Here is a 27,431-nt window from a genome sequence, read left to right as displayed (position 1 = left end):
AATACAATGATAAAACAATACAGCTGATATTTTCTATCACTTGGGATTGCTTACTTTGGTGTTCTGTCTCCATTCTCTCTTAAAATTAACATAAAACAAACCAACGCACTTGCAATAATAAGAGCTGATTATAACAGAGCTTAAGTTATTCTACATCTGCTCCTGATTATAAATTTTAGATACAAGCAGCAATCCTTTCAAATGAGTTTAAGAAGAATATAACACAGCCCATTCCATCTTATCTGTTATATAGGTTGTAAAACTCACAACCATGTGAGCAGTTGAAAGATATAGTGGTATTTATTTTCTGAGGAGAAGCTCTGCAAGTACGAGGAAAAAAGGAATAAATGAATATCCTTATAGCTTGATGGTGGAGAGCAGAAGGCTTAATATTGATGCACATTAGTTGCATCAGATGTCCTGTTTCTATGCAATACTCAGTTTGAATGAGCTCAGTTTTGACCATAATTGTTTGACACAGTACTTTCACTTCATTAATGTTAGTGACTCAGGGAAGAGGGAAATCACAATCTACTACGCAAAGTAATAGCAATATTGTAACAGGTGGGCTTAATGGAGCCCAGAGTGTTTTCATGTTACATAATAAACTAGAACATCGTGTTCAGCAAAGTTTTATGTGTTTGTAATAAAATTACAGGGCAGTGGATCCTGGAAGTAAAATTTCCAAAGTTAGAAATTTCAGAGTAATGATGAAGCAGTTTTTTTCTCATACTGCTGGAAAATATCCAGGGGTAACCTCCAATAGTCAGTATAAATACAACTGATATCACTGTGTGCATTGAAGATGATAAAGGCTTGTTGATGATAAACTATAATGAAGAAAAGTAAGAGGGGGATGTAGTTTGACTTGGAAAAATAGGCAGAATTATCACACAATGTATTCTTTAGAGCAATATGAAGTGATTTAGTTAATAATTGAAGGGCAGTCGTAAGGAGGTATGGGATATAACATGCAAGTCTTTGACACCAGAACATACTGTGAAAGAAAGTAATCTGAGAATCCTGATTTCATTGCTGAAAGGAGTTTTGCACAAGTGATGCGCTCATCGGTCTCTCAGATTCTCCCTTATGAATCCAAAACGTATTGAGGTTATAGAGAGCGTCTTAACCTCATGCAGCCCCAAATACAACAGCCCTGTCTGACAAGGAACTCTCACCACAGTTAAAAAGAAACACTGTGCTGAAACCTATAGATTTATAGACTAAGAGCTAGGAAAATCGATTAGACTAAATATAAATACCTCTATGTTTATATTTCAAAGTGCAAATACATCCAGACAAATAGAATCCAAGGATATGATAAGAATGAAGAATTTATAGATACTTAGTAAAGAAATCACATATTTGGAAGTAATTGGACATTAGTCTTAGCTATTGGGATACAACCTATGGTGTAATTTTAAATGGTTGTACAAGTAATATCATGGTCCAATCACAGACAAGAGAAAATCTGTAGATGCTGGAAATCCAAGCAACACGCACAAAATGCTGGAGGAACTCAGCCGGCCAGGCAACATCTATGGAAAAGTGTACAGTTGATGTTTTGGGCTAAGACCCTTCACAAGACTGGATTAAAAGAAGATGATATTGTGGTGCTTATCTCACTGAATTTCCCTAGAGTTTATATAGTCTTCGCTAACCTGGAAGGTAAAATTCACTAGAATGTCAAAGTCATGTAGTCACACAGTGCAGAAACACACACCTCCATCCATTGAATCCATGCAAACCATCAATTCCCAGCTTACACTAATCCTACTTTAATCCAGTTTAATTTTCCTCACATTCCAATCACTTCCCCAAGAAGGCTGCACAGTAAAGGCAATTCACAGAAACCAAAGAACCAGTGAATCTGCATGTCTTTGGGTTGTGAAAAGAAACAAGAAAGTCACACAGCCACAGAGAAATGGTGCAAGTCCACAAGGGAAGTCAGGATTCAGCCTGGATCACTGGAGCTGCAAGAATGGTGATGCTACCAGCTGTGCCACTGTGATGTTCAACTGTTGTCCTTAGTGTAGTTTTTGTTTGTGTATGTGATGCTGCTGGTAAAAGACAAAATTCTCTTTAGTTATACAACAACGTGCCAACGATTTGGGCAGCACAAATGTATTTAAGTCACTGGGCTTATTCCTATGTTTATGCTGAGGAGGTTCCCAAGTGTTTTTGGCTCCTCGAGGTTGTTATGGTTGGGGGTGGTAGAGGGGATAAGCTTCCACTACCTATTACACACTCCCAATTATATGTGTCTCAAATAGCCTCTGACTACCAAATCCAGCTCCTGGCCTTCACACGTGGAACTGTTTTTACTGACACTGGCATCTTAAAACAGTTACTTCACGCTGGTGGGGTTCTTCAGCCGTGGTTGGCAGCTTATCTAGGAGAAGGAAAATTCTGATCTCATGCCTCTGCTTCCTTGTGGCTGTACCCACTCATGGGGAAGGCATTGGAAGTAAACCCTGAGGAAAAATCTGGAGCTGAGATCCAAAGGTGGTCCTATGATGAGTTCAGTGCTAACTGGCAGCTCCTGCAGTGCTGCTGGTCCAAACTGCTCAGCTGTTCCATTGGATTTATCAACTGTGTGCAGAGGAAGAGCCTGCTACATGGACAACATATACTTTGTACTACTCTGACCTGTGTACCTGGCTTGCATATCACATAGACAATTAGGGCACATTATCCATGGTTGACCTCGACCAACGGATGGCCTCTGTCTCAATTCTTTATTCAAGGATTTGCATTCCTGGCTCATTAATGAGCCTCGACAATACAAGTTGGCAAGCTATTTCAACGTTCAAACTAGAGTGGGAGGAGTTGAATACCAAAGCTAAGCACCAGTTTTGTCTCACTTGAAATCCATTTACAGTACTCCTAATGAATAGTAAATAGGAGTAAAAACCGTATCTGGTCTCTGCTGCTTTTCCTTTCCTTACCCAAGATTATCAGTGCAACTGTCCTACTGCCTCATGTTAGAGCACTGTTTATCTAGGGTCTAAGCATCTTGTCTATTCCTCACTGGTCAATCAACTAATATGTTTGCATGGATATAACATTATATGACTTTAGAAATATCTTGCTTAAAGCCTACCTTACTTTAATTTTCAGAAACCTCTTGTGCTGGATCAAGATAGTATGATCTTGTGTGACAAGGAAGTTCGTGTTGAGAAGAAAGTACTATTTGAGTAAGTTACATTTTTAGCTTTGAGATCAGTAGAATAGCATGACAAAATGTCAGTAATCAAATCATTTTCGGTAGAAACTGGGGATTATTGTAGTTAGAATTTGCTGGTGTAGAACTTTCAACTAAAGATACCAGACATTAATAGAGTCTTGCATTAAGATATGGCAATTTTGCTTGTTTAGGTTGGTGGTGAGTATTGACGCATTTGATGTCCACTGAGATTTGTAATTGGTTTACAGACATTTCATCACCAGTTGAGGTGACATGCTCAGTGTGCAGTTATTGGTGTTTCTCTCTGGGAGTCCTCATGTTTATATAGGCCTGCTTTCAACTGTCTCGGTCCTGATTGGTTACCCCAACAATTTTGTTCTATAACCAGTGGGAACTGTGGGATTTACACTCCAGTTTGATTTCAATGATGAAATTTAAAACCACAGGTCTGGGAGGATCATCTAGGTGCCAACTTGAATTAATTCCCTAACTTTCCCTCTGATTTCTTTTCAGATTGGAGATTATTCCCACAAATCGAAAACTTTGGGTGACAGCAAAACCTACCAAAACAGTGTCTGAAGCTTTGCAACCATTTCTGATTAAATATAACTTAAACGCCAAGGATCTGGAAGCAAAGATTGTATGTATTAACAATTTAAAATGACCTTCCATTTATACAATATCTTTCATTTCCTCAGTGCTAACGTGCTTTAGAATTGATTAATAATTTTCATGCACAGTCATTATTAGTAATTTTCCTGTCCAAATATCCACAAGCATTCTGCAGGGAAATTAATGTCTATAGGTTCTGTTAAATAGATATAAAATTGCTAAGGGAAGTACTATGTATTCTTGAACTTCTTCTATCAGGAATAGTTTTAAGGTAACCCACTATGCAGCCATTCACTGACACTTTTTGAAATCCACTTTGCAGATTATCTCAACCAGAAGGGGCCTAACATAATTATTTACTTATGAAATTATCAAACTGGAGAAAACACATAGACCCATTGAGTCTGGACATACGTATCATTGTAAATTCACTCTCCAACCTGTCTGAAGCCAAGCTAGATGATGAACTTCTAAGATGAACAATCTAGTGCAAAATAAAAAGTAAGGAATTTTCCATCAAACACAGCCCCATGATTTTCCTTCAGGCTATGATATTGGGAACAAGTCTAGGAGATTATCCTGATAATTTGCTCTTCTGCTAACAAGTGATCACTATGCAATTCAGTAATTAGTTCAGTCTCCATATGTTTATACTTGGATCATGGTGTTGAATCAAATTGGGGCATTCTGCCCCGGCATGGATTCTGGTAAAGCAGTTTTAACAGTTAACAATTTTACACTATAATTTCTTTTAATTTATGTTAAATAGAGTGGAGAGTCCCAGCCTCTGAAAATGAACAGCAGTGTGGCCTGCCTGGATAATCAGCAGGTTATCCTAGACAAAATTAAGGGTAAGTATCTTGTGCACATATTTCTTGCTACTTTTTTCTTCTTCTGGACTGCTGAGATTATTTTTATTGTTCAAGATTAGTGGCAATTGCAAAGTAGAGTGAAGAGATAGATAGATGGATTGGAAACAGTGACATGTTATTAAACTTGCCCTATATATCATAAGATCGTTCAGTGTCTATCTAAATATTAGACAGGTAAATAATATGCTTAATGATTAATTGGGGCTATCACTTAATCATGGCCAATATAAATGGCTAATGTTTTTGATGTGTTGCATGCATTAACAAGAAAACAGCTTAAAAATCAACATAGTTTCAATAAGATACCCTAGTGAAATAATCGGGCTCATCCCTATCCTGCTGTTACACCATAGATAATAAACTCCTGGCTATCATCCTCAAACAGCCTCCTGGAACCCCTTCGCTTACCCTTCCATTTTGCCTTTCGAAATCCAATCAGAATTCTGATTCAGGTCCCCTTTGTTCCTTCCTGCTCTCTAAATAGCAGGATCGAATTCAACATCCAACCTATCTTTCCTGATACTCCAGATATTCAGGTATTGCCTTTGGGTCCTGCTGCTCTTATCAAGTCAAGTCAAGTCAAGTTGCTTTTTATTGTCATTTCGACCATAAACTGCTGGTATAGTACACAGTAAAAACAAAACAATGTTCCTCCAGGACCCTGGTGCTACATGAAACAACACAAAACTACACTAGACTACAGACCTACACAGGACTACATAAAGTGCACAAAACAGTGCACGGCAATACAGCAATTAATTACTAAATAAATAATTACTAAACAAGACAATAGGCACAGTAAAGGACAAATTTCATTAGAATAATAAATGATGTAGACGTCAGTCTAGACTCTGAGTATTGAGGAGTCTGATGGCTTGGGGGAAGTAACTGTTGCACAGTCTAGTTGTGAGAGCCCGAATGCTTCGGTACCTTTTGCGAGACGGCAGGAGGGAGAAGAGATTGTGCGAGGGGTGCGTGGGGTCCTTCCCAATGTTGTTTGCTTTGAGGGGGCAGCGTGTGGTGTAAATGTCTGTAATGGTGGGAAGAGAGACCCCAATGATCAGAGATGCAGCTACTCAGGATGATCTCGATACATCCTGTGTAGTATATGGTGAGGATGGGGGTTGGGAGATGGAATTTTCTCAGCTTTCACAGAAAGTAGAGATGCTGCTGGGCTTTCTTGGCTATGAAGCTGAGAGTATCCTGAGGGTTATCAAGTGTACTCCTAAATAGAAGGGAGTAGGGGTCAGGGAAAATGGGAGGGTGAGTAAAGAGCAAGTGGATAAAGTTGGAGATAGAAGGGATAAGAGGCTGGATGAAAAAGAGAATGGATATTTGGGATAAAGAGGTTGCTAAAGAGAAAAAAAGCAGATAAGCTAAGGGGGTAGGTGAGCGAGATGGTTATGGTATGGATAGAGAGAATTAAAGGATAGATTCAAAGAGAAAAGGACAATGAGGGGATGCATCGGTAGAGAAATTGGGTGTCATGGACAGAAGGTATTGATCAAAACAAAAGGGTTACATTTCCCACTGATTTTCTAAAGAGAACTAACTGAAGTATCCGTGTATTATTTTGAGAGGGCAATTAGTCTTCAGTTTTATCTCTTCTCCAGAAAATGTTACCAATATCACTCCCTTGATACCATTTAGAAACTCTGTCTAGGAATGCTGCACTCCAGTGTCTAAAATGACACTTGAACCCTAGAACATACTGACTTGATGCTAACAGTACGACCAACTGAGCCACAATTAACATGTTCCCATGCAACACAGGACAAAATTCTGTGATTCATTTACCTACCTTTCCACTTCCCATCACTGTTCACAGCCATGGGGGAGGTGGGGAATTGAGGTTAATTATCAAAAGACATATATGTCACCATATACAATCCAGACATTCATTTTCTTGAGAGCATGCTCAATAAATCTATGGAATAATACCCATAACAGAATCCATGAAAGACCACAGTAACTTGATCATTCAACCAGTGTGCAAAAGACAACAAACTGTGCAAATACAAAAAGAAAGAAATAACAGTAATAAATATATAAGCAATCAATATAAAGAACATGAGATGAAGAGTCCTTGGAAGTAAATTCATTTGTTATGGGAACATCTCAATGATGGAGCAGGTGAAGTTGAATGAAATTATCCCCTTTGGTTCAAGATTCTGATGACTGAAAGATAATAACTATTCCGAAACCTGGTGTTGTGGATCTTGCAGATCCTGTATTACCTTCTTGATGGTAGCAATGAAAAGCAAGCATATCCTGGGGGGGGGGCGGTGGAGTCCCTGATGATGGGTGCTGCTTTCCTCTGACAGTGTTTCATACAGATGCGCTCAATGGTGAGGAGGTCTTCACCCATGATAGACTGGTCCGTATCCTCTACTGTTTGTAGGATTTTCCATTCAAGCGCTTTGGCATTTCCATACCAGACTGTGATGTAACCAATCAAGATACTCTCCCCAACACCTCTATAAATTTGGTCAAAATTTTAGATGGCATGCAGAATGTTTTCAAAGTTCTAAGGAAATAGAGGTGCAGCTGTGCTTTCTTCATAATTGTGTTTACTTGCTCGTCCCAGGACAAGTCCTCTGAAGTAATACCACAGAGGAATTTAAAATTGTTGGCATCACTCCACCTCTAGTCCTCTGATGAGGACTGGCTCATGGACCTCTGGTTCCTTTCTCCTGAAATCAATGATCAGCTACTTGGTCTTGCTCACATTAAGTAAGAGTCAGTTGTTATACACAATAGACAATAGACAACAGGTGCAAAAGTAGACCATTCGGCCCTTCGAGCCTGCACCACCATTCTGAGATCATGGCTGATCATCTACTAACAATACCTGGTTCCTGCCTTGTCCCATATCCCTTGATTCCCCTATCCATAAGATACCTATCTAGCTCCTTCTTGAAAGCATCCAGAGAATTGGCCTCCACTACCTTCCGAGGCAGTGCATTCCAGACCCCCACAACTCTCTGGGAGAAGAAGTTTGTCCTTAACTCTGTCCTAAATGACCTACCCCTTATTCTCAAACCATGCCCTCTGGTACTGGACTCTCCCAACATCTGGAACATATTTCCTGCCTCTATTTTGTCCAATCCCTTAATAATCTTATATGTTTCAATCAGATCCCCTCTCAATCTCCTTAATTCCAGCGTGTACAAGCCCAGTCTCTCTAACCTCTCTGCGTAAGACAGTCCTGACATCCCAGGAATTAACCTCATGAACCTACGCTGCACTTCCTCTACAGCCAGGATGTCCTTCCTTAACCCTGGAGACCAAAACTGTACACAATACTCCAGGTGTGGTCTCACCAGGGCTCTGTACAAATGCAAGAGGATTTCCTTGCTCTTGTACTCAATTCCCTTTGTAATAAAGGCCAACATTCCATTAGCCTTCTTCACTGCCTGCTGCACTTGCTCATTCACCTTCAGTGACTGATGAACAAGGACTCCTAGATCTCTTTGTATTTCTCCCTTACCTAACTCTACACCGTTCAGATAATAATCTGCCTTCCTGTCCTTACTCCCAAAATGGATAACCTCACTCTTATTCACATTAAACATCATCTGCCAAGTATCTGCCCACTCACCCAGCCTATCCAAGTCACCCTGAATTCTCCTAACATCCTCATCATATGTCACACTGCCACCCAGCTTAATATCATCAGCAAATTTGCTGATGTTACTCTCAATGCCTTCATCTAAATCATTGATGTAAATTGTAAACAGCTGTGGTCCCAATACCGAGCCCTGTGGCACCCCACTAGTCACCACCTGCCATTTCGAGAAACACCCATTCACCGCTACCCTTTGCTTTCTATCTGCCAACCAGTTTTCTATCCATGTCAATGTCTTCCCCCCGATGCCCTGAGCTTTGATTTTACCCACCAATCTCCTATGTGGGACCTTATCAAATGCCTTCTGAAAATCGAGGTACACTACATCCACTGGATCTCCCCCTTCTAACTTCCTGGTTACATCCTTGAAAAACTCCATCAGATTAGTCAAGCATGATTTATCCTTGGTAAATCCATGCTGGCTAAGCCCAATCCTATCACTGTTATCTAGATATGCCTTCATCCTTAATAATGGACTCTAGCATCTTCCCCACCACCGATGTCAGGCTGACAGGTCGATAGTTCTCTGTTTTCTCCCTCCCTCCTTTCTTAAAAAGTGGGATAACATTAGCCATTCTCCAATCCTTCAGGAACTGATCCTGAATCCAAGGAATGTTGGAAAATGATTACCAATGCATCCGCAATTTCCAGAGCCACCTCCTTTAGTACCCTAGGATGCAGACCATCTGGACCTGGGGATTTGTCAGCCTTCAGTCCCATCAGTCTACTCATCACCGTTTCCTTCTTAATGTCAATCTGTTTCATTTCCTCTGTAACCCTATGTCCTTGGCCCATCCATACATCTGGGAGACTGCTTGTGTCTTCCCTAGTGAAAACAGATCTAAAGTACTCATTAAATTCTTCTGCCATTTCTCTGTTTCCCATAACAATTTCACCCAATTCATTCTTCAAGGGCCCAACATTGTTCTTAACTATTTTCTTTCTCTTCACATACCTAAAAAGCTTTTGCTATCTTCCTTTATATTCCTGGCTAGCTTGCATTCGTGCCTCATTTTTTCTCCCCGTTTTGTCTTTTTAGTTAAGTTCTGTTGTTCCTTAAAAACTTCCCAATCATCTGTCCTCCCACTTACCTTAGCTCTATCATACTTCCTTTTTTTAATGCTATGCAATCTCTAACTTCCTTTGTCAACGACTGTGGCCCCTTTCCCCCCTTTGAATCCTTCCTTCTCTGGGGGATGAACTGATTTTGCACCTTGTGCATTATTCCCAAGAATACCTGCCATTGCTGTTCCACTGTCTTTTCTGCTAGGCTATCCATCCAGTCAACTTTGGCCAGCTACTCCCTCATGGCTCCATAGTTTCCCCTGTTCAACTGCAACACTGACACCTCCGAGCTGCCCTTATCCTTCTCAAATTGCAGATAAAAACTTATCATATTATGGTCACTACCTCCTAATGGCTCCTTTACTTCAAGATCGCTTATCAAATCCTGTTCATTACATAACACTAAATCCAGAATAGTCTTGTCCCTGGTCGGCTCTTGTACAAGCTGTTCCAAGAATGCATCCTGTAGGCACTCTACAAACTCCCTATCCTGGGGTCCAGCACCAACCTGATTCCCCCAGTTCACCTGCATGTTGAAATCCCCCATAACTATGCAACATTACCTTTGCCACATGCCAATGTTAACTCCCTATTCAACTTGCACACAATATCCATGCTACTGTTTGGTGGCCTGTAGACAACACCCATTAGGGTCTTTTTGCCCTTACTATTCCTCAGTTCTATCCACACAGACTCTACTTCTCCTGATCCTATGTCCCCCCTTGCAAAGGACTGAATCTCATTCCTCACCAACAGGGCCACCCCACCCCCTCTGCCCACATTTCTGTCCCTACAATAGCATGTATACCCTTGTACATTCATTTCCCAGGTCTGATCTCCCTGCAGCCATGTCTCCGTTATCCCAACAACATCATAGTTCCCCATTCGCACCTGGGCTTCAAGCTCATCCGCCTTATTTCTGACACTTTGTGCATTCAGATATAGAATTTTTAGCCCATTTCTCCTCTCTCTGTTTGAATCGCTACCTATTGTGCTTAATCCAGCTCCCCGAACTCCCATCGGGCTATACGCCCCTAGAATTTTGTTGTCCTTCCTAAATTTACTTATTCTTTCAACATATTTAACTCCGTGTTCCATCAGGCCATCCCTCTTATGGCACCACTCAGCCAGATTTTCAATTTCCCTCCTATGTGAATCAATCCTTACTGTGGGAGACACTAGCAGAAAGTGAGAAATGCAAGAATATAAAGGCGCAGAAGTGAGTGTCATTGCTGTTACCAAGGAGAAGATGCTTGGGAATCTGAGGGGTCTGATGGTAGATAAATCAACTGGATCAAATTTTTGGAAGTGGTAGCTGAAGAGATTTGGAGGTGTTCATAATGATCTTTAAAGAATCACTAGATTCTGGAATGTTTCCTGAGGACTAAAAAAAATGTTAATATCACTCCACTCTTTAAGCAGGGAGGGAGGTAGAAGAAAGTAAGTTAAGGGCCAGTTAGCCTGACTTCAGTGGTTGAAAGGATGTTGGAGTCCATTAGTAAGGTTGAGGTTTTGGAGTACATGTTAAAATAGACATAGCATGGTTTTCAAAAGGAGAAATCTTATATGACAAAATTGTTGGTATCCTTGAGGAAATAACAAGCAGGATAGACAAAGGTAAGCTAGGGGATGGTGTTTATTTGTATTTTCCGAAGGCTTTTGACAAAGTGCCATTCTTGAGCACACATGAGTCTATGGTATTATGTGAAAGGTACTAGGATGGATAGAAGATTGGCAGACTGCTAGAATGTCAAGATGTGGGAATAAACAGGGTCTTTTCTGTTTGGCTTCTAGTAGCTAGTAATGTACCCCAGGGGCTGGTGTTGGGACTGCTGCTTTATACATTGTATGTCAATAATTTCGATGAGAGAATTGATGGCTTTGTGACTGAGTTGATGGAAAATACAAAGATAGGTGGAAGGGCAGATAGAGTTAGGAAGCAGGGTGTCTGCAGAAGGCCTTAGTCAGATTGGGGAATGGGCAAAAATGTGGCAGATGGAATATAATGTATGGAAATGTATGGCCATGCACTTTGGTAAAAGAAATAAAGGCATTGACTATTTTGTAAATGTAGAGAAATTCCAAAAATGAAACGTGCAGAGGGAAGTCCTCATGCAGGTTTCCTAAAAGCTAGCTTGCAGATTGAGATGGTGGTAAGGAAGCTAAGTGCAATGTTAGCATTAATTTCAAAAGGACTAGAATATAAAATCAAGGATGTAATGCTGAGGCTTTTTAAGGTATTGGTCAGACTGCACATGGAGTATTGTGAGCAGTTTTGGGATGTGCAGAGAAGGTTCATGAGAAGGATCTCAGAAATGAAAGGGTTAACATCTGACAAGTGTTTGATGCCTCTGGCCTGTACTCACTAGATTGAAAGGACTGGATAGATTGGATGTGGAGAGGATATTTACTATACTGGGAGAACCTAGGACCAGAGGATGCAACTTCAGAATAAAGGGATGTCCATTTAGAATAGAATTTCTTTAGCCAGATGGTGCTGAATCTGAGGAATTCTTTGTCACAGATGGTTGTGTATATTGGGTATACCATCGATGGTATATCTAAGTTGTTGGGTATATTTAAGGCAGAGGTTGATAGATTCTTAATTAATCAGGGCATCAGAGGTTACAGGGAGAAGCAAGAAAATGGGATTGCGAGGGATAATAAATCAGCCACGATAGAATGGCGGAGCAGACTCAAAGGGTCAATAACAAAATTAATCTCCGAGGTTTTATGGTCTTGAGGTCTGATGGAACAGGACTTTCTGGCCCTTAAAGACATGACACCCAGCAATTGAACCCTGGCCTAATCACAGGACAATTTACAATGACCAGTTAATCTACTAACTGGTACATCTTTGGACTGTGGAAGGAAACTGAAGCATCTGGAGAAAACGCATGCATTTCACAGGGAGAACAGATTCCTTCCAGATGACATCAGCATTGAACTCCGAACTCCGCACCAAGCAGTACTAACTGCTATGCTACAATGATGCTTTTAAGGGCAGATTCTATGTACATTTTACAAGCATAAAGACTAGCTAGCTTAGTGCTGTTGAATCAGGACCCTGTTACCTCTCCGTACTCGGATCACTGAACATTGAGCTGTGTACATACTGAGCAACATTGGACAGTTGCATTTATGTATTGTAAGAGACAAACCATTGCTTTCTATGAACAGACTCAAATAGCAGACAATAATTGGATGGTGAGATGAGCTGTCTACTTCTTTTTGTGTGAGAGCCACAAGATACCAGTTCTAAAGGTTAAAATACCAGCTTTAAGTGCGCTCCCACAGAGCTGACCTTTCACGGACCAATTGAACAGAATCTCCCTGTGGCAGGTTTAGGCTACGACAAACATCTTGCCACACAGCTGCTGAAATCCTTTATTTATTTATTTTGTTTTGCAGTCTATTGCATCCCACAGCTTTCATTCATTTAGGTAATTGATTTCTGGTGAGTTACCTAAAGTGAAGTTTGGCCCTTCCTGTGTATTGTTAACTTACACACAGTGCTTCATCAAAAGTAGCTTCATATCTAGTTGCAAACCAATGGTAGTTTTGTAGCAATTGAAAGACAGTGCATTGAGCGATAAGACTGCTGTGACTTTTCTTCAGAAGCTTTGTCCTTGTCCCTTTTCTACTTCTTTCTCAGGCAATGGATGCAACTTCTTGGTGCATTGATTGTGCCCCACCTCCCACTGATTCTTTTAATGTTATATGTTAAAGATTTGGATGATGGAATTGATGGCTTTGTTGTAAAGTTTGCAGACAATACAAAGATAGGTGGAGGGGCAGGTAGTTTTCAGGAAATAGGGAGGCTACAGAAGGATTTAGAAAAGAGTAGGAGAATGGGCAAAGAAGTGGCAGATGGAATACATGTGTTATGAAATAGACAATAGACAATAGGTGCAGAAGTAGACCATTTGGCCCTTCGAGCCTGCACTGCCATTTTGAGATCATGGCTGATCAGCTACTATCAATACCCAGTTCCTGCCTTGTCCCCATATCCCTTGATTCCCCTATCCATAACATACCTATCTAGCTCCTTCTTGAAAGCATCCAGAGAATTGGTCTCCACTACCTTCCGAGGCAGTGCATTCCAGACCCCCACAACTCTCTGGGAGAAGAAGTTTTTCTTTAACTCTGTCCTAAATGACCTACCCCTTATTCTCAAACCATGCCCTCTGGTACTGGACTCTCCCAGCATCTGGAACATATTTCCTGCCTCTATCTTGTCCAATCCCTTAATAATCTTATATGTTGCAATCAGATCCCCTCTCAATCTCCTTAATTCCAGCGTGTACAAGCCCAGTCTCTCTAACCTCTCTGCGTAAGACAGTCCTGACATCCCAGGAATTAACCTTGTGAATCTATGCTGCACTTCCTCTACAGGCAGGATGTCCTTCTTTCACCCTGGAGACCAAAACTGTACACAATACTCCAGGTGTGGTCTCACCAGGGCCCTGTACAAATGCAAAAGGATTTCCTTGCTCTTGTACTCAATTCCCTTTGTAATAAAGGCCAACATTCCATTAGCCTTCTTCACTGCCTGCTGCACTTGCTCATTCACCTTCAGTGACTGATGAACAAGGACTCCTAGATCTCTTTGTATTTCTCCCTTACCTAACTCTACACCATTCAGATAATAATCTGCCTTCCTGTTCTTACTCCCAAAGTGGATAACCTCACACTTATTCACATTAAACATCATCTGCCAAGTATCTGCCCGCTCACCCAGCCTATCCAAGTCACCCTGAATTCTCCTAACATCCTCATCACATGTCACACTGCCACCCAGCTTAGTATCATCAGCAAACTTACTGATGTTATTCTCAATGCCTTCATCTAAATCATTGACTTAAATTGTAAACAGCTGTAGTCCCAATACCGAGCCCTGTGGCACCCCACTAGTCACCACCTGCCATTCCGAGAAACACCCATTCACCGCTACCCTTTGCTTTCTATCTGCCAACCAGTTTTCTATCCATGTCAATGTCTTCCCCCAATGCCCTGAGCTTTGATTTTACCCACCAATCTCCTATGTGGGACCTTATCAAATGTATGGTCATGCACTTTGGTAGAAGAAATGAAAGGGTTGGCTATTCTCTAAATGGAGAGAAAATACATTGAATTTGGGAGTCCTTGTGCAGAATTCCTCAAAGGTTAATTTGCATATTGAGTCTGTGGTGAGGAAGACAAATGCAATGTTTGCATTCATTTCAAGAGGACTGGAATATAAAAGCAAGGATGTAATGTTGAGTCTTTATAAGCACTGGTGAGACCTCATGTGGGAGTATTGTAAGTAGTTTTGGGCCCCTAATCTTAGAAGGGGTGTACTAAAGCTGGAGAGGGATCAAAGGAATTTCACAAAAATGATTCTGGGAATAAATGGCTTGTCATATGAAGAATGTTTGATGACTTTGGGTCTGTATTCACCGGAATTTAGAATGATGGGCTGACCTAAAAAAAAGAATGGTGAAAGGCCTTGATAGAGTAGATGTAGAGAAGATGTTTCCTCTGGTGAGAGTGTCTAAGCCCTAAGCCCAGATGACACAGCCTCAAAATAGAGGGTTATCCTTTTAGAATTGAGATGAGGAGTAATTTCTTTAGCCAGAGAGTGAAGAATCTGTGGATTTTTTTTGTCACAGGCAGCTGTGGAGGCCAAGTCTTCATATATATTTAAGGCAGAGATTGATGGATTCTTGATTAGTCAGGGCATACAGGGATATAAGAGGTTGGGGCAGAGCGAAAAAATGGATCAACCATGATGGACTGGCAGAGCAGACTTGATGCACCAAATGGCCTAATTCTGTTCCTGTGTCTAATGGTAACCTTTTAATTATTTATTTCTCCTCAGAGAATCAGACTGATGATTTACAGAGTTATGCTCAGGCAAAGCACATCATGATCAAAAATCTCTCCCGTCAGGCAACATCCTATGTCATTGGGTTGAGTTATTCACCAGTCTTGGCAATTTACTTGCAAATATTTTGTTGTCATGCAAGGAGACATGGTGACAAAACATTTGCAAGTAGATTGCCAGAATTAGAGAACAGCTCAACCCACCCATCAACCACCCCAAGCTCCACATCTTCCAAATTATTTCCAAAATCCTATGTGCTGCCTCTACTCTTGGCCACTGAGATTCAAGAGAATGATATTCAATGGAGCCTTGGTAGATGAGAAGTAACTCTTCATCTCATGTTCTTGCTATTTATTGCTATTTATTTATTTATGTATTTTTTATTGATTGCTATTTATTTATCTATTTATTATTATTGTTTATGTTTTCCTTTTCATATTTGCAGTTTCTTGTCTTTTGCATACTTGTTTGGCCATCCTGGTGGGAGTGGTCTGTCATCGATTCTATTGTGCTTGTTTCTTGTGAATGCCTACTAGAAAATGAATCTCAGGGTTTTATGTAGTGAAACCGTATTATCAACAGTTTTGGGCCCCATACCTCAGAAAGGTTGGGTTGACGTTGGAGAGAATCCAGAGGAGGCTCATGAGGATGATACCTGGAATAAAGGAGTTAACATATGAGGAGCATTTGGAAGCTTTGGGCCTGTATTCACTGGAATTTAGAAAAATGCCAAAGGGATCTCATTGAAACCTACCAAATGCTGAAAGGACTAGATAGGGTGGTTGTGGAGAAAATGTTTCCTATGGTGGGGGCATCCAGAACTAGAGTGCTCAGCCTCATAGTGGAGGGGCGACCCTTTAGAACAGCACTAAGGAGGATTTTTTTTTTAGCCAGAGAGTAGTGAATCTGTAGAGGCCATGTCCGTGGGTATACATAAGGCGGGCGATGGTCATTTCCTGATCGGTCAGAGCATCAAAGGATATGGCGAGAAGGCAGGTGTATGAGGTTGAGTGGGATCCGGGGTGGAATGGCAGAGCAGACTCGATGGGCTGAATGGCCCAATTCTGCTCTTATGTCTTATGGCCTTGCATATACTTTGATAATAGATTTACTTTGGATTTGAATTTCTGGATTTGACATAATCCTGCTGAATACTTTCTAACCACCAGTGACATTTTCATTGTTTACAGATACTGCACAGGGGAAAGTGAATTCAAAGCAATCATCTGCAAACCTTGTAAGTGCAATATCATTTAGCATCCCCACTTCAAACATGATTTAGGCCATATTGTGCTGTTCACCCAACATACTTCGGTATTTGTAGACAACACCAACACATATTTATATAATGCCTTAGAGCAGCAAAATACAAAGTTCAAGTTCAAGTTTAACTATCATTCAACTCGACATGAACCTAGCCAAATGAAACAGTTTTCCCCTGGGGCCAAGGAGCAATACACATTAACAACAGCACACAGCACAGTACAGATAATAGACAAAGTTTGACACAGAAACACAGACAGTTTTTTTGAAGTGTCTTAATAAAGGGGATGTACAAATAGAAGGACAAATTATTTGGGTGGAAGTTAGAGTTCACATCATTGAAAGTAAGTACTATCGCTGTCAATATTGGAACAAATGAGACTGGGAGAAATGGAGGTAGGAAGAAGATGTTACATAACAAGGACTGACCAACATTTAAAAATGCAAACTATGCACATACAGTGAATATAGTAGATATGTCTCTGTTGCAGTGGGTGAGGGGAACCTGGTGTGAGTTAGAATTCTGCTGAATACATTTGTTGTAGCACTATATTTGCTTCAAAACCCCAGATGAGCTGAAACCATACCCAGAATGAAAGAATGCTGAATTGACTTTTGGGGATGTTAAGATGACATATCATTTCACTGGAATGGAGGAGTAATGATGAATTAAGAGAAAGCAGAAGTTTGATTTGTCTAACTATTTCTATCAGCAGAAACAGCAGGAATCTCCCGTAAGTGAAAACAAATCGTCAGACAGACTCTCTGTGCGTTTGAACTCGCAGCCCAATAGAAGAAGCAGAGACAAGGAATGTGAAGCAAGAAAGGAAATATATCGAAAGACGTATGATGTAGAAGGTAAGTCCTGAATATAGTTGCATTGAGCAGAAGGAAGTGGCGTATGACCTGATCTCCAGGACAGGAACAATAAAGGATTGAAAGCACAGTTTGAAGACATGGATTTTAGGGAATTTTTTGGCATTGTGCCAGGTGGATAGTTTTTAGGAAGAATAGCTGGGGACTGGCAATCTGAATAAATTAATGTCATCATCCTTGCAGAACAAACCTGCACTTATTCAGAATCAAAGATTAAATATCCATAGAGCGCAGTTACCACAAAATTCAGAAACAAAAGAGATCGGATAACAAGGGGATTCGCTGAAGCAGAATCAGAGGTACTGCCTGGCTTTAAAAGATGAGTCATATGAAAGGAACCATTAATTAATCATTAACTTGGACGTAGCTTAAACTATGAAATTAAGCTTACAAAAAGATGATGTAATCTGATCAGAATAACAAATTCATAGTCATATATCTAAGTAGGAAAAAAGAAGAAATATAAGGTTCCTTACATCAAGGTGTGCAATAAAGGACTTTGTTTGCAATTGTTGTGCCATGTGAAAATTCCTGATATATTCCAAGTCCTCTGAGGCACATCCGTCATTCCAAATGGACTCTGACCAAGCTCAGAGCTCCAGATAGTTGGAGTCGCTGCAAAGCAGGGTGATGGCCAAGAATGTTTTGGGTTGTACTTCCAGGAGAAGAGCACCTCACAGTCACAGAACTAAGGATCACATTTCAGTGGCCATTCAAAAATGTCAGGGAGAGGTGAAATTTTCAGGCTGATGGCATTCTCAAACCAATAATTACCATTGGAGATTGATAGCCGCGATGAGACAATGAGGTAGCAGCACCTTTCAAATCAGCATGAATTTAGACTTTTGGGTAGAAGATACAATGGGTGAGTGAAGCAAGTTTGGAAGAGGTGGTAGTGGTGGTGAGGAGGGATGAATAAGAAAAAAAAGAAACTTTCATTCAGGGTGTATGTGTAATCTGAAGTTCACTACTTGTAAGGGTGTTGGAAACTGTATCAGTCACTCTGTTCAAATGAGCAATAGTTGGGCATCTAAGAGAGGAGAATTTTCAGGGCTATGGAAATCAACTGTGGGATAGGATTGGTTTTATCAGCAACTGGATTGGATTCACAGGGCTGAAAGACTACCTTCCGTCTCAGAACCTCTATGCTTCTAATAAACTCTACAGCTCTGCCTTGGGTGATCTGAGGGAATAAATTTACTCTCGCTGCAGGGCAGTAGAACATCCTGATCCAGGGTGTCCTATAGCAGCCCTGACCCATGCACATTCACTAAATGAATCCGAATCAGGATTAGCATCATTGGTGTACGTTGTGATTCTTTTTGTTTTGTGGCAGTAGTATATTGCAATACATAATAATAAAAAACTATAAACTAAAATACGAAGTATTTGTAAAAAAATACATATGCAGTGCAAAAAGAGGTCGTATTCATGGATTCATTGTCCATTCAGAAATCTTATAGTGGAGGGGAAGAAACTGTTCCTCAAACATTGAGTGGATTCACTCCAGTTTTCCTGCTGTCACTGCACTACTGCAGAGAGACAGAGGGGTGTAAAATGAGGGTAGAATCAAAAAGTAATAAGATGAAAAGTAAAAGTGGGAGGCAGGCAAATCCAGGGCAAAAAGCAAAAAGAGCCACTTTTCAACATAATTGTATAAGGGCGAAGAGTGTTGTAAAAACAAGCCTGAAGGCTTTGTGTGTCAATGAGAGGAGCATTTGTAACAAGGTGGATGAATTGAATGTGCAGATTGTTAACAATAAATGTGATATAGTTGGGATCACAGAGACATGGCTCCAGGGTGCCCAAGGATGGGAGCTCAACATCCAGGGATATTCAATATTCAGGAGGGATAGACAGGAAAGAAAAGGAGGTGGGGTAGCATTGCTGGTTAGAGAGGAGATTAACGCAATAGAAAGGAAGGACATTAGCTGGAGGATATGGGTCGAGCTGCATAACTTTAAGGGGCAGAAAACGCTGGTGGGAGTTGGTTACAGGCCACCTAACAGTAATAGTGAGGTTGGGGATGGCATTAAACAGGAAATTAGAAATCCGTGCAATAAGGGAACAGTAGTTATAATGGGTGACTTCAATCTACATATAGATTGGGTGATCCAAACTGGTAAGGGTGCTGAGGGAGAGGATTTCTTGGAATGTATGCGGGATGGTTTTCTAAACCAACTAGAGAGAAGGCCATTCTAGATTGGGTATTGAGCAACGAGGAAGGGTTAGTTAGCAATCTTGTCGTGCGAGGTCCCTTGCGTAAGAGTGACCATAATATGGTGGAATTCTTCATTAAGATGGAGGGTGACATAGTTAATTCAGAAACAAAGGTTCTGAACTTAAAAAAGGGTAACTTTGAAGGTATGAGATGTGAATTAGCTAAGATAGACTGGCAAATGATACTTAAAGGGTTGATGGTGGATATGCAATGGCGAGCATTTAAAGATCGCATGGATGAACTGCAACAATTGTTCATCCCAGTTTGGCAAAAGAATAAACCAGGGAAGGTAGTGCACCCATGGCTGACAAGGGAAATTAGGGATAGTATCAAGTCCAAAGAAGAAACATATAAATTTGCAAAAAAAAAGCAGCACACCTGAGGATTGGGAGAAATTCAGAGACCAGCAGAGGAGGACAAAGGGCTTGTGAAAAGAAAAAGATTTGTCAAGACAAATGTAGGTGCCTTACAGTCAGAAACAGGTGAATTGATCAGAGGGAACAAGGACATGGCAGACCAATTGAATAACTACTTTGGTTCTGTCTTCACTAAGGAGGACATAAATAATCTTCCAGAAATAGTAAGGGACCGAGGGTCGAGTGAGATGGAGGAACTGAGGGAAATATATGTTGGTAGGGAAGTGGTGTTAGGTAAATTGAAGGGATTAAAGGCAGATAAATCCCCAGGGCCAGATGGTTTGCATCCCAGAGTGCTTAAGGAAGTAGCCCAAGAAATAATGGATGCATTAGTGATAATTTTTCAAAACTCCTTAGATTCTGGATTAGTTCCTGAGGATTGGAGGGTGGCTAATGTAACCCCACTTTTTAAAAAAGGAGGGAGAGAGAAACCGGGGAATTATAGACCGGTTAGTCTGACATCGGTGGTGGGGAAGATGCTAGAGTCGGTTATCAAAGATGTGATAACAGCACATTTAGAAAGAGGTGAAATCATTGAACAAAGTCAGCATGGATTTGTGAAAGGTAAATCATGTCTGACGAATCTTATAGTATTTTTTGAAGATGTAACTAGTAGAGTGGATAGGGGAGAGCCAGTGGATGTGGTATATTTAGATTTTCAAAAGGTTTTTGATAAGGTCCCACACAGGAGATTAGTGTGCAAACTTAAAGCATACGGTATTGGGGGTATGGTATTGATGTGGATAGAGAATTGGTTGGCAGACAGGAAGCAAAGAGTGGGAGTAAACGGGACCCTTTCAGAATGGCAGGCAGTGGCTAGTGGGGTACCGCAAGGCTCAGAGCTGGGACCCCAGTTGTTTACAATATATATTAATGATTTAGACGAGGGAATTAAATGCAGCATCTCCAAGTTTATGGATGACACGAAACTAGGCGGCGGTGTTAGCTGTGAGGAGGATGCTAGGAGGATGCAGGGTGACTTGGATAGGTTAGGTGAGTGGGCAAATTCATGGCAGATGCAATTTAATGTGGATAAATGTGATGTTATCCACTTTGGTTGCAAGAACAGGAAAACAGATTATTATCTGAACGGTGGCCGATTAGGAAATGGGGAGGTGCAACGAGACCTGGGTGTCTTTGTACACCAGTTATTGAAGGTGGGCATGCAGGTACAGCAGGCGATGAAAAAGGCAAATGGTATGTTGGCATTCATAGCAAAAGGATTTGAGTACAGGAGCAGGGAGGTTCTACTGCAGTGGTACAAGGCCTTGGTGAGACCGTACCTAGAATATTGTGTGCAGTTTTGGTCCCCTAATCTGAGGAAAGACATTCTTGCCATAGAGGGAGTACGGAGAAGGTTCACCAGATTGATTCCTGGGATGGCAGGACTTTCATATGAAGAAAGACTGGATCGACTAGGCTTATACTCACTGGAATTTAGAAGATTGAGGGGGGATCTTATTGAAACGTATAAAATTCTAAAGGGATTGGACAGGCTAGATGCAGGAAGATTGTTTCCGATGTTGGGGAGGTCCAGAACGAGGGGCCACAGTTTAAGGATAAAGGGGAAGCCTTTTAGGACCGAGATGAGGAAAAACTTCTTTACACAGAGAGTGGTGAATCTGTGGAATTCTCTGCAACAGGAAACAGTTGAGGTCAGTTCATTGATGACATATATGTAGTTTGATGATAAATTTACTTTGAACTTTGAGTGTGTGTCTTAATGTTCCTGTACCTCCTCTTTGATGGTAGTAATGAGAAGAGGGTATGAGTGGGTCCTTAATGATGGATGCTGCCTTTCTGAGGAATCACCTTTTCAAAGTGTCTTCAATGATTAAGAGACTGATGTCCATGATGAAGCTGGATGAGGTTACAATTTTCTGCAGCTTTTTCCAATCCTGTGCAGTGGCCTCTCCACACCAGATGGTGCCTATGGTGGGTAGAACTGTTTCTGAAGTGTGAAGGACTAGGTGGCTTTCAATTGCCATTAATGACCAATTGCTAGGTGAGCAAATATGTCAGGTGATCAAATGTAAGACGACTGGCAGAGGAAAATGTCCTGCAAACTAACAGAATATGGTTCAACAACCTTGGAAATGCGATTCCAAAGAATGTCAAAGCTGCAGGAATAAAGGGACAAGGATAGACTAGCTTGGGAATTGTAGTCCGATCAGTTGGTGTCAGAAACATCTAACATAGGCTTGGGTGGTACTGAACAAGAAAAGTGTGGAGATGTGAAGAAGATCTATCATTAGCACCTAGAGTGATATAACATCTGGACAGCATCCCAAATCTAAAGTCATTATGGGATGGATTCCTAATTACTGTTCATTTGCCCTCCTTAATGAGGTGATAGAATGGAGGTGCAGAGAATAACTTCCACTGTAGAGTTATGGTGTAATGGCACTTTCTGTCTTCTTGTTACAGCATTGTTTGAGATGTTATCAAAAGCACAAAGTTGCCGTGTCAATGATCAGCGTGGCCTTCTGAAAAAGGAAGACTTGGTGCTTCCAGACTTTCTGCAGCTTCCTGAAGAGATAGCTGAGATCTGCCTTCAGCCACCTGAATCAGAAGCAGGGAAAGAAAAGTGTGCTGGAGATCTAACTCAGCCTGAGGAAGGTGCAGCTGAGAGTGATCAAACCCCTGGTGTTTCCGGTGAGAAGCCACCTCCAACAACATCCACTTCACAGGACATATACCTGGGAGATTCGACAGACACCCAGACAAACTTCTGATCAGAGAAGTGTGTGTGTGTGTGTGTGTGCATGTGCGTGTGGCTAGCAAAGGTCATTGCAAAGAAGGGCCGTCTTACACCAGGTGCCTGACCTCTGCCTATTCCCTCTATCAATAGTGGGACAATGGCTGTCAAACCAGGGGAACAAACAATTATTGCCACACCCCTCCCAGCCCCATGTCACAATGAACAGCATTGCTGAAGCCTTCATCACAACCTCCCATTCAGGTTGTGAATACCTCTTCTTCTGTACAGTTCTATGTTTCTACGTTCAAAGCACTTTAACTCATTCAAGCTGTGAGAAGAGAATAGAGAATACTGAATCAAAATAAGCCATACTTAATGAAGGATGCTTGTTTCATGACGTAAACATCCAGCGGATGCTATTGAGATCTTGGACTGGAATAAGCTGGGCTCAGAGGACCGATCTGATTTATACAGAACTTCCAAACTTTTCACAGCAAAAGGAGTGCACATTGTTGGAGAAGGTCAGCTTTTAGTACTGGGTACTGGGACCAAAATGAGGACTCTTGACTGATAATTCTAAACATTTTGTGGATCCCTTCAAAGTGACTTCAGTCAAGATATGTATTTATTGAATTTCTAATTTGTTTACATATACTGTATCATTCACCATTGTTGAGTTTTTGTGTACTTTCGGTTTGCAAACCGGTTAAAGAATGTGACTCTCAGGGAATTGCACTTGTCCACTTCCAGGCCTGAGGTTATGGTAGCTTGCAACACTGATTCTTCAGACAATAATAAAATCATGTCATTTGTGGAGTGTTAATGTTATGTGCTACTGTGGTTCCTAGCCTGTTTGTGTCTAAAATACAAGAAAATCCCTGTTGACAAAGAAGTCATTTAATTGTAGATATAATCCAAAAAATGTCCCAACCCTAGAGGAACATTAGCCTGTTGTAGGATGATTTCAGATGGCTTCTTTTGAAGAATTATGCTATATACTGATCTGAAAAGAACATGTTTATACTTTGAATCAATACTAACTTTATTTTCAATTCTTGCAAAATATCTTTAAATATTAGTCATACAGAAACAGACTATTGTGTCCATCATATCATTTATCAGTTCTTTACATGCAGTAGCTTTGCATATAAACTTAAGAAATAACTTGATTATATTCCTAGGCCTAGTATAGGTATGAGTTTGTATGAATAATTTTGACAAATTGTTTCAGTCTTGAGTGGCTGGGTTAAATAGAGACTTGAGATGCACAATTCCCCAAAGATATTCTGTTAGTTTAACTTCCCACTGTGAGTTACTCTTTAGTTATCAAGAAATGACAGGTATCAAAGGGGAGTTGATGGGCAAGAGAGAGAGAATAAGGTTCAGGGTTATGGATAGTAAGAAAGGGGATGGATTTGATGGAATTGCTGTGTTGGGAAATGGCATGAGCACAATATACTCAATGGCCTTCAATTATAATTATTAAGGTAATGAGTTGTTAATAGGATACATAGAAACATAGAAAACCTACAGCACAATACAGGCCCCTGGGCCCACAAAGTTGTGCTGAACATGCCCCTACCTCAGAAATTACTAGGCTTACCTATAGCCCTCTATTTTTCTAAGCTCTATGTACCTATCTAACAGTCTCTTAAAAGACCCTATTGTATCCGCCTCCACCACCATTGCCGACAACCCATTCCATGCACTCACCACTCTCTGAGTAAAAAACTTACCACTGACATCTCCTCTGTACCTAGTCCCAAGCACCTTAAACCCTGCGCCCTCTTGTGGCAACCATTTCAGCCCTGGGAAAAAGCCTCTGGCTCTCCAAATGACCAATGCCTCTCATGATCTTATACACCTCTATCAGGTCACCTCTCAACCTCCTTCGCTCCAAAGAGAAAAGGCCAAGTTCACACAACCTATTCTCATAAGGCATGCTCCCCAATCCAGGAAACATCCTTGTAAATCTCCTCTGCACCCTTTTTAAGGGTTCCACATCCTTCCTGTAGTGAGGCGACCAGAACTGAGCACAGTACTCCAAGTGGGGTCTGACCAGGGTCCTATATAGCTGCAACATTACCTCTCGGCTCCTAAATTCAATTCCACGATTGATGAAGGCCAATACACTAGATGACCTTTTAACCACAGAGTCAACCTGCGCAGCAGCTTTGAGCGTCCTATGGACTCAGACTCCAAGATCCCTCTGATCCTCCACACTGCCAAGAGTCTTACCATTAATACTATATTTTGCCATCATATTTGACCGACCAAAATGAACCACTTCACACTTATCTGGGTTGAACTCCATCTGCCACTTCTCAGCCCAGTTTTGCATCCTATCAATGTCCCACTGTAACCTCTGACAGCCCTCCACACTATCCACAACACCTCCAACCTTTGTGTCATCAGCAAACTTACTAACCCATCCTTCCACTTCCTCATCCAGGTCACATTGAAAACCAGACAATTATGTTTTTATGTCCGGGTAATCAACAGAATGGGGTTAGTGCATGGAAATAATAGATGAGCAAAAATCTTACTGATTTGCAGAATTGACATGAATGGGTTGAACCCCCTCCATCTAGTTTCTCTCTTTACATTGTTATGTTCTTTTTCAGTTAGCTCCCTACTCACTTGATCATAGTGTCCAAATGAGAGCAGAAGGGGAAGAAGCAAAGAAGGATAGAAATTTCACAGAATTATTCTCTGTAAAGTAAGATGGTGGGGAGCAGCGTGGTTGTGAATGGTAAATATGTGTGTGTGTGAGTGTGTGTGTGTGTGAGAGAGAGAGAGAGAGAGATCATTGCCCAACATTTCCATTTTTCAAAGTCTTCAGATTTATTTCATTCATTCCCATGCTGCAGGCTTGACTGACGACACCAATATATGGTCATCATTGCTAATTTCCCCAAATATGAAGGTGGAATATTACAGTATTTCTCCACTCAGTGGCCACTTTATTAGGTACACCTGTGTATTTGCATGTTAATGCAAATATAATCAGCCAATCATGGGGCAAGAACTCAATAAAAACATGCAAATATGGCCAAGAAGTACAGTTGTTGTTCAGAACAAACATCAGAGTGGGGAAGAAATGCGAGTTAAGTAACTTTGACCATGGAATGATAGTTGGTGTTTTGACTATCTCAGAAACAGCTGATCTGGCATTTTCACACACAACAGTCTCTAGAGTTTAATTGTCCCATGATTAGTTTAGAGTTGTATATTTAATACTTAAGCAATATGTGAGTAATATTGTACATATATTGTTTTGTTGAACATTCCTGGTTGTTGCATGGTTCTTTATGAGCTCTCTGTAAAAGAATGTGAATAGCATACATCATTAAACTGCCACATCATAAACCTCACTTAAAGTAAAAAAAAATGATACTAGGCATGAGTCATCCCTGGCTCGCCCGTGTTTTTATTTCAATTAATTCCTGGAGTTACAAACAAAAACATTGGCGATGAGAAAGTATTAAAATGAACCCAAGACAACTCCCTACCTATTGGAGTGCAGTGCAACATTTGCATTTTTTTAAAAAAAGCAGAACACATTTATTTCTTCCGAAGGGGAAAGGAAAGACAGTGGAGTTAAAAGAAAAGCAGAAAATGGACAAAATTCAGGGGTTCATATGCAATGAGTGCCAGGTGATAATAATCAAAAATAAAAATAAAGCCCAAATGGCTGGCTACATCAGAAAGTTCGACACATTCAATTACCCGAGGTAACTGGATATTGTATACTGAGCGAATATACAATATTGAAAAACGAATGTTGAAGAAAATGAAATAACCAATTGAAAGTGAGTGCCAGTTATGCTGAGTGCATTGGGTGGAAAGGCTTACAGTTTGCATAGAAGTTTGACTGCTTCAACCAAACCAGCCAAAATGAACCTTGCTACTATTGTGAAAGTAATGCAGGAACATTGTTGATTGCAGAATATTTTAGGTTTCATAAGTGGAATCAAGAAGAAGGGAAGTTCATTTTAGCATTTGTGGCTGAACTGAAGAGATTGTTTGACCATTATCAGTTCGGTGATTGACTTAATAATGCACTGAGAGATTGTTTAGTTTGTGGAATCTTACATAAAACATTCAAAAACAGCTCCCAACTGAAGCAGAACTCACATGTAAAAGAGCAGTCAAAACTGCTGTATCGTTGGAAAAGCAGCCAGAGGCACAATTGAATTGCAGTCATGAATGAAAGTGAACATGAACAAAATTGTAATATCCAAAAAGAAGCCTGCTCAGCCAAAGAAATTGTGTTATTATTTGTGGCAGGGGCCTCACATACACAAGACCAATGCAGGTTTAAAGATGGAACTTGCAGAAAATGCAAATAAGTAGAACACATACAAAGATTGTGTTGAGTAGACAAAAATAAATGTACTACACAGGGAAGAGAGGAAAATAAAAGGTCAAATTGCAATTTCAAAAAGAGCACTAATCTACATGCTGCTGATGAAAAATCTGACAGTGATGTGAGTAGCCTTCAGATTTACAATGTGAAAACTAGCAATAAACAAGCAATATGGGTCTTTCAGGATCACCAGAAGTGAAAGACAAATTAACTAAAATAGAAATGAACCTTGCTTGGCTGTTTCAGTCATCCCACAAAATTAGTTTGAGCAGTATTTCAAAGTGACTGGCTTGAAGCCTGCAGATTTCCACCTGAGAACTTGTATTGAGAAAAGATAACCCTGTGGGTATGACAT

The 27,431-nt window shown here is 40.7% G+C and overlaps 1 protein-coding gene across 4 annotated transcripts in view; it reads left to right on the top strand.

Annotated features, from left to right (window-relative positions):
* The window catches only part of LOC132405307 (regulator of G-protein signaling 14-like), a 123,555-nt gene extending 97,447 nt beyond the window's left edge, over positions 1-26,108 (top strand). For 3 of the 4 annotated variants that reach the window (XM_059990011.1, XM_059990010.1, XM_059990008.1), the window contains exons 10-15: positions 3,121-3,197; positions 3,701-3,827; positions 4,569-4,650; positions 16,421-16,467; positions 17,207-17,351; positions 22,434-26,108. In XM_059990011.1, coding sequence (XP_059845994.1) covers positions 3,121-3,197; positions 3,701-3,827; positions 4,569-4,650; positions 16,421-16,467; positions 17,207-17,351; positions 22,434-22,741 — 786 coding nt within the window. In that variant the 3' untranslated portion in view covers positions 22,742-26,108. The remainder of the gene's footprint in view (positions 1-3,120; positions 3,198-3,700; positions 3,828-4,568; positions 4,651-16,420; positions 16,468-17,206; positions 17,352-22,433) is intronic. The other variant, XM_059990009.1, reaches the window with a different exon arrangement.
* The last annotated feature ends 1,323 nt before the right edge of the window (positions 26,109-27,431 follow it).

Source organism: Hypanus sabinus, chromosome 15, assembly GCF_030144855.1.
Source record: "Hypanus sabinus isolate sHypSab1 chromosome 15, sHypSab1.hap1, whole genome shotgun sequence".
NCBI classification, from domain to species: Eukaryota; Metazoa; Chordata; class Chondrichthyes; order Myliobatiformes; family Dasyatidae; genus Hypanus; species Hypanus sabinus.
The sequence above is the reverse complement of the archived record's forward strand: the minus strand, read 5'-3'. Positions and strand labels throughout refer to the sequence as shown.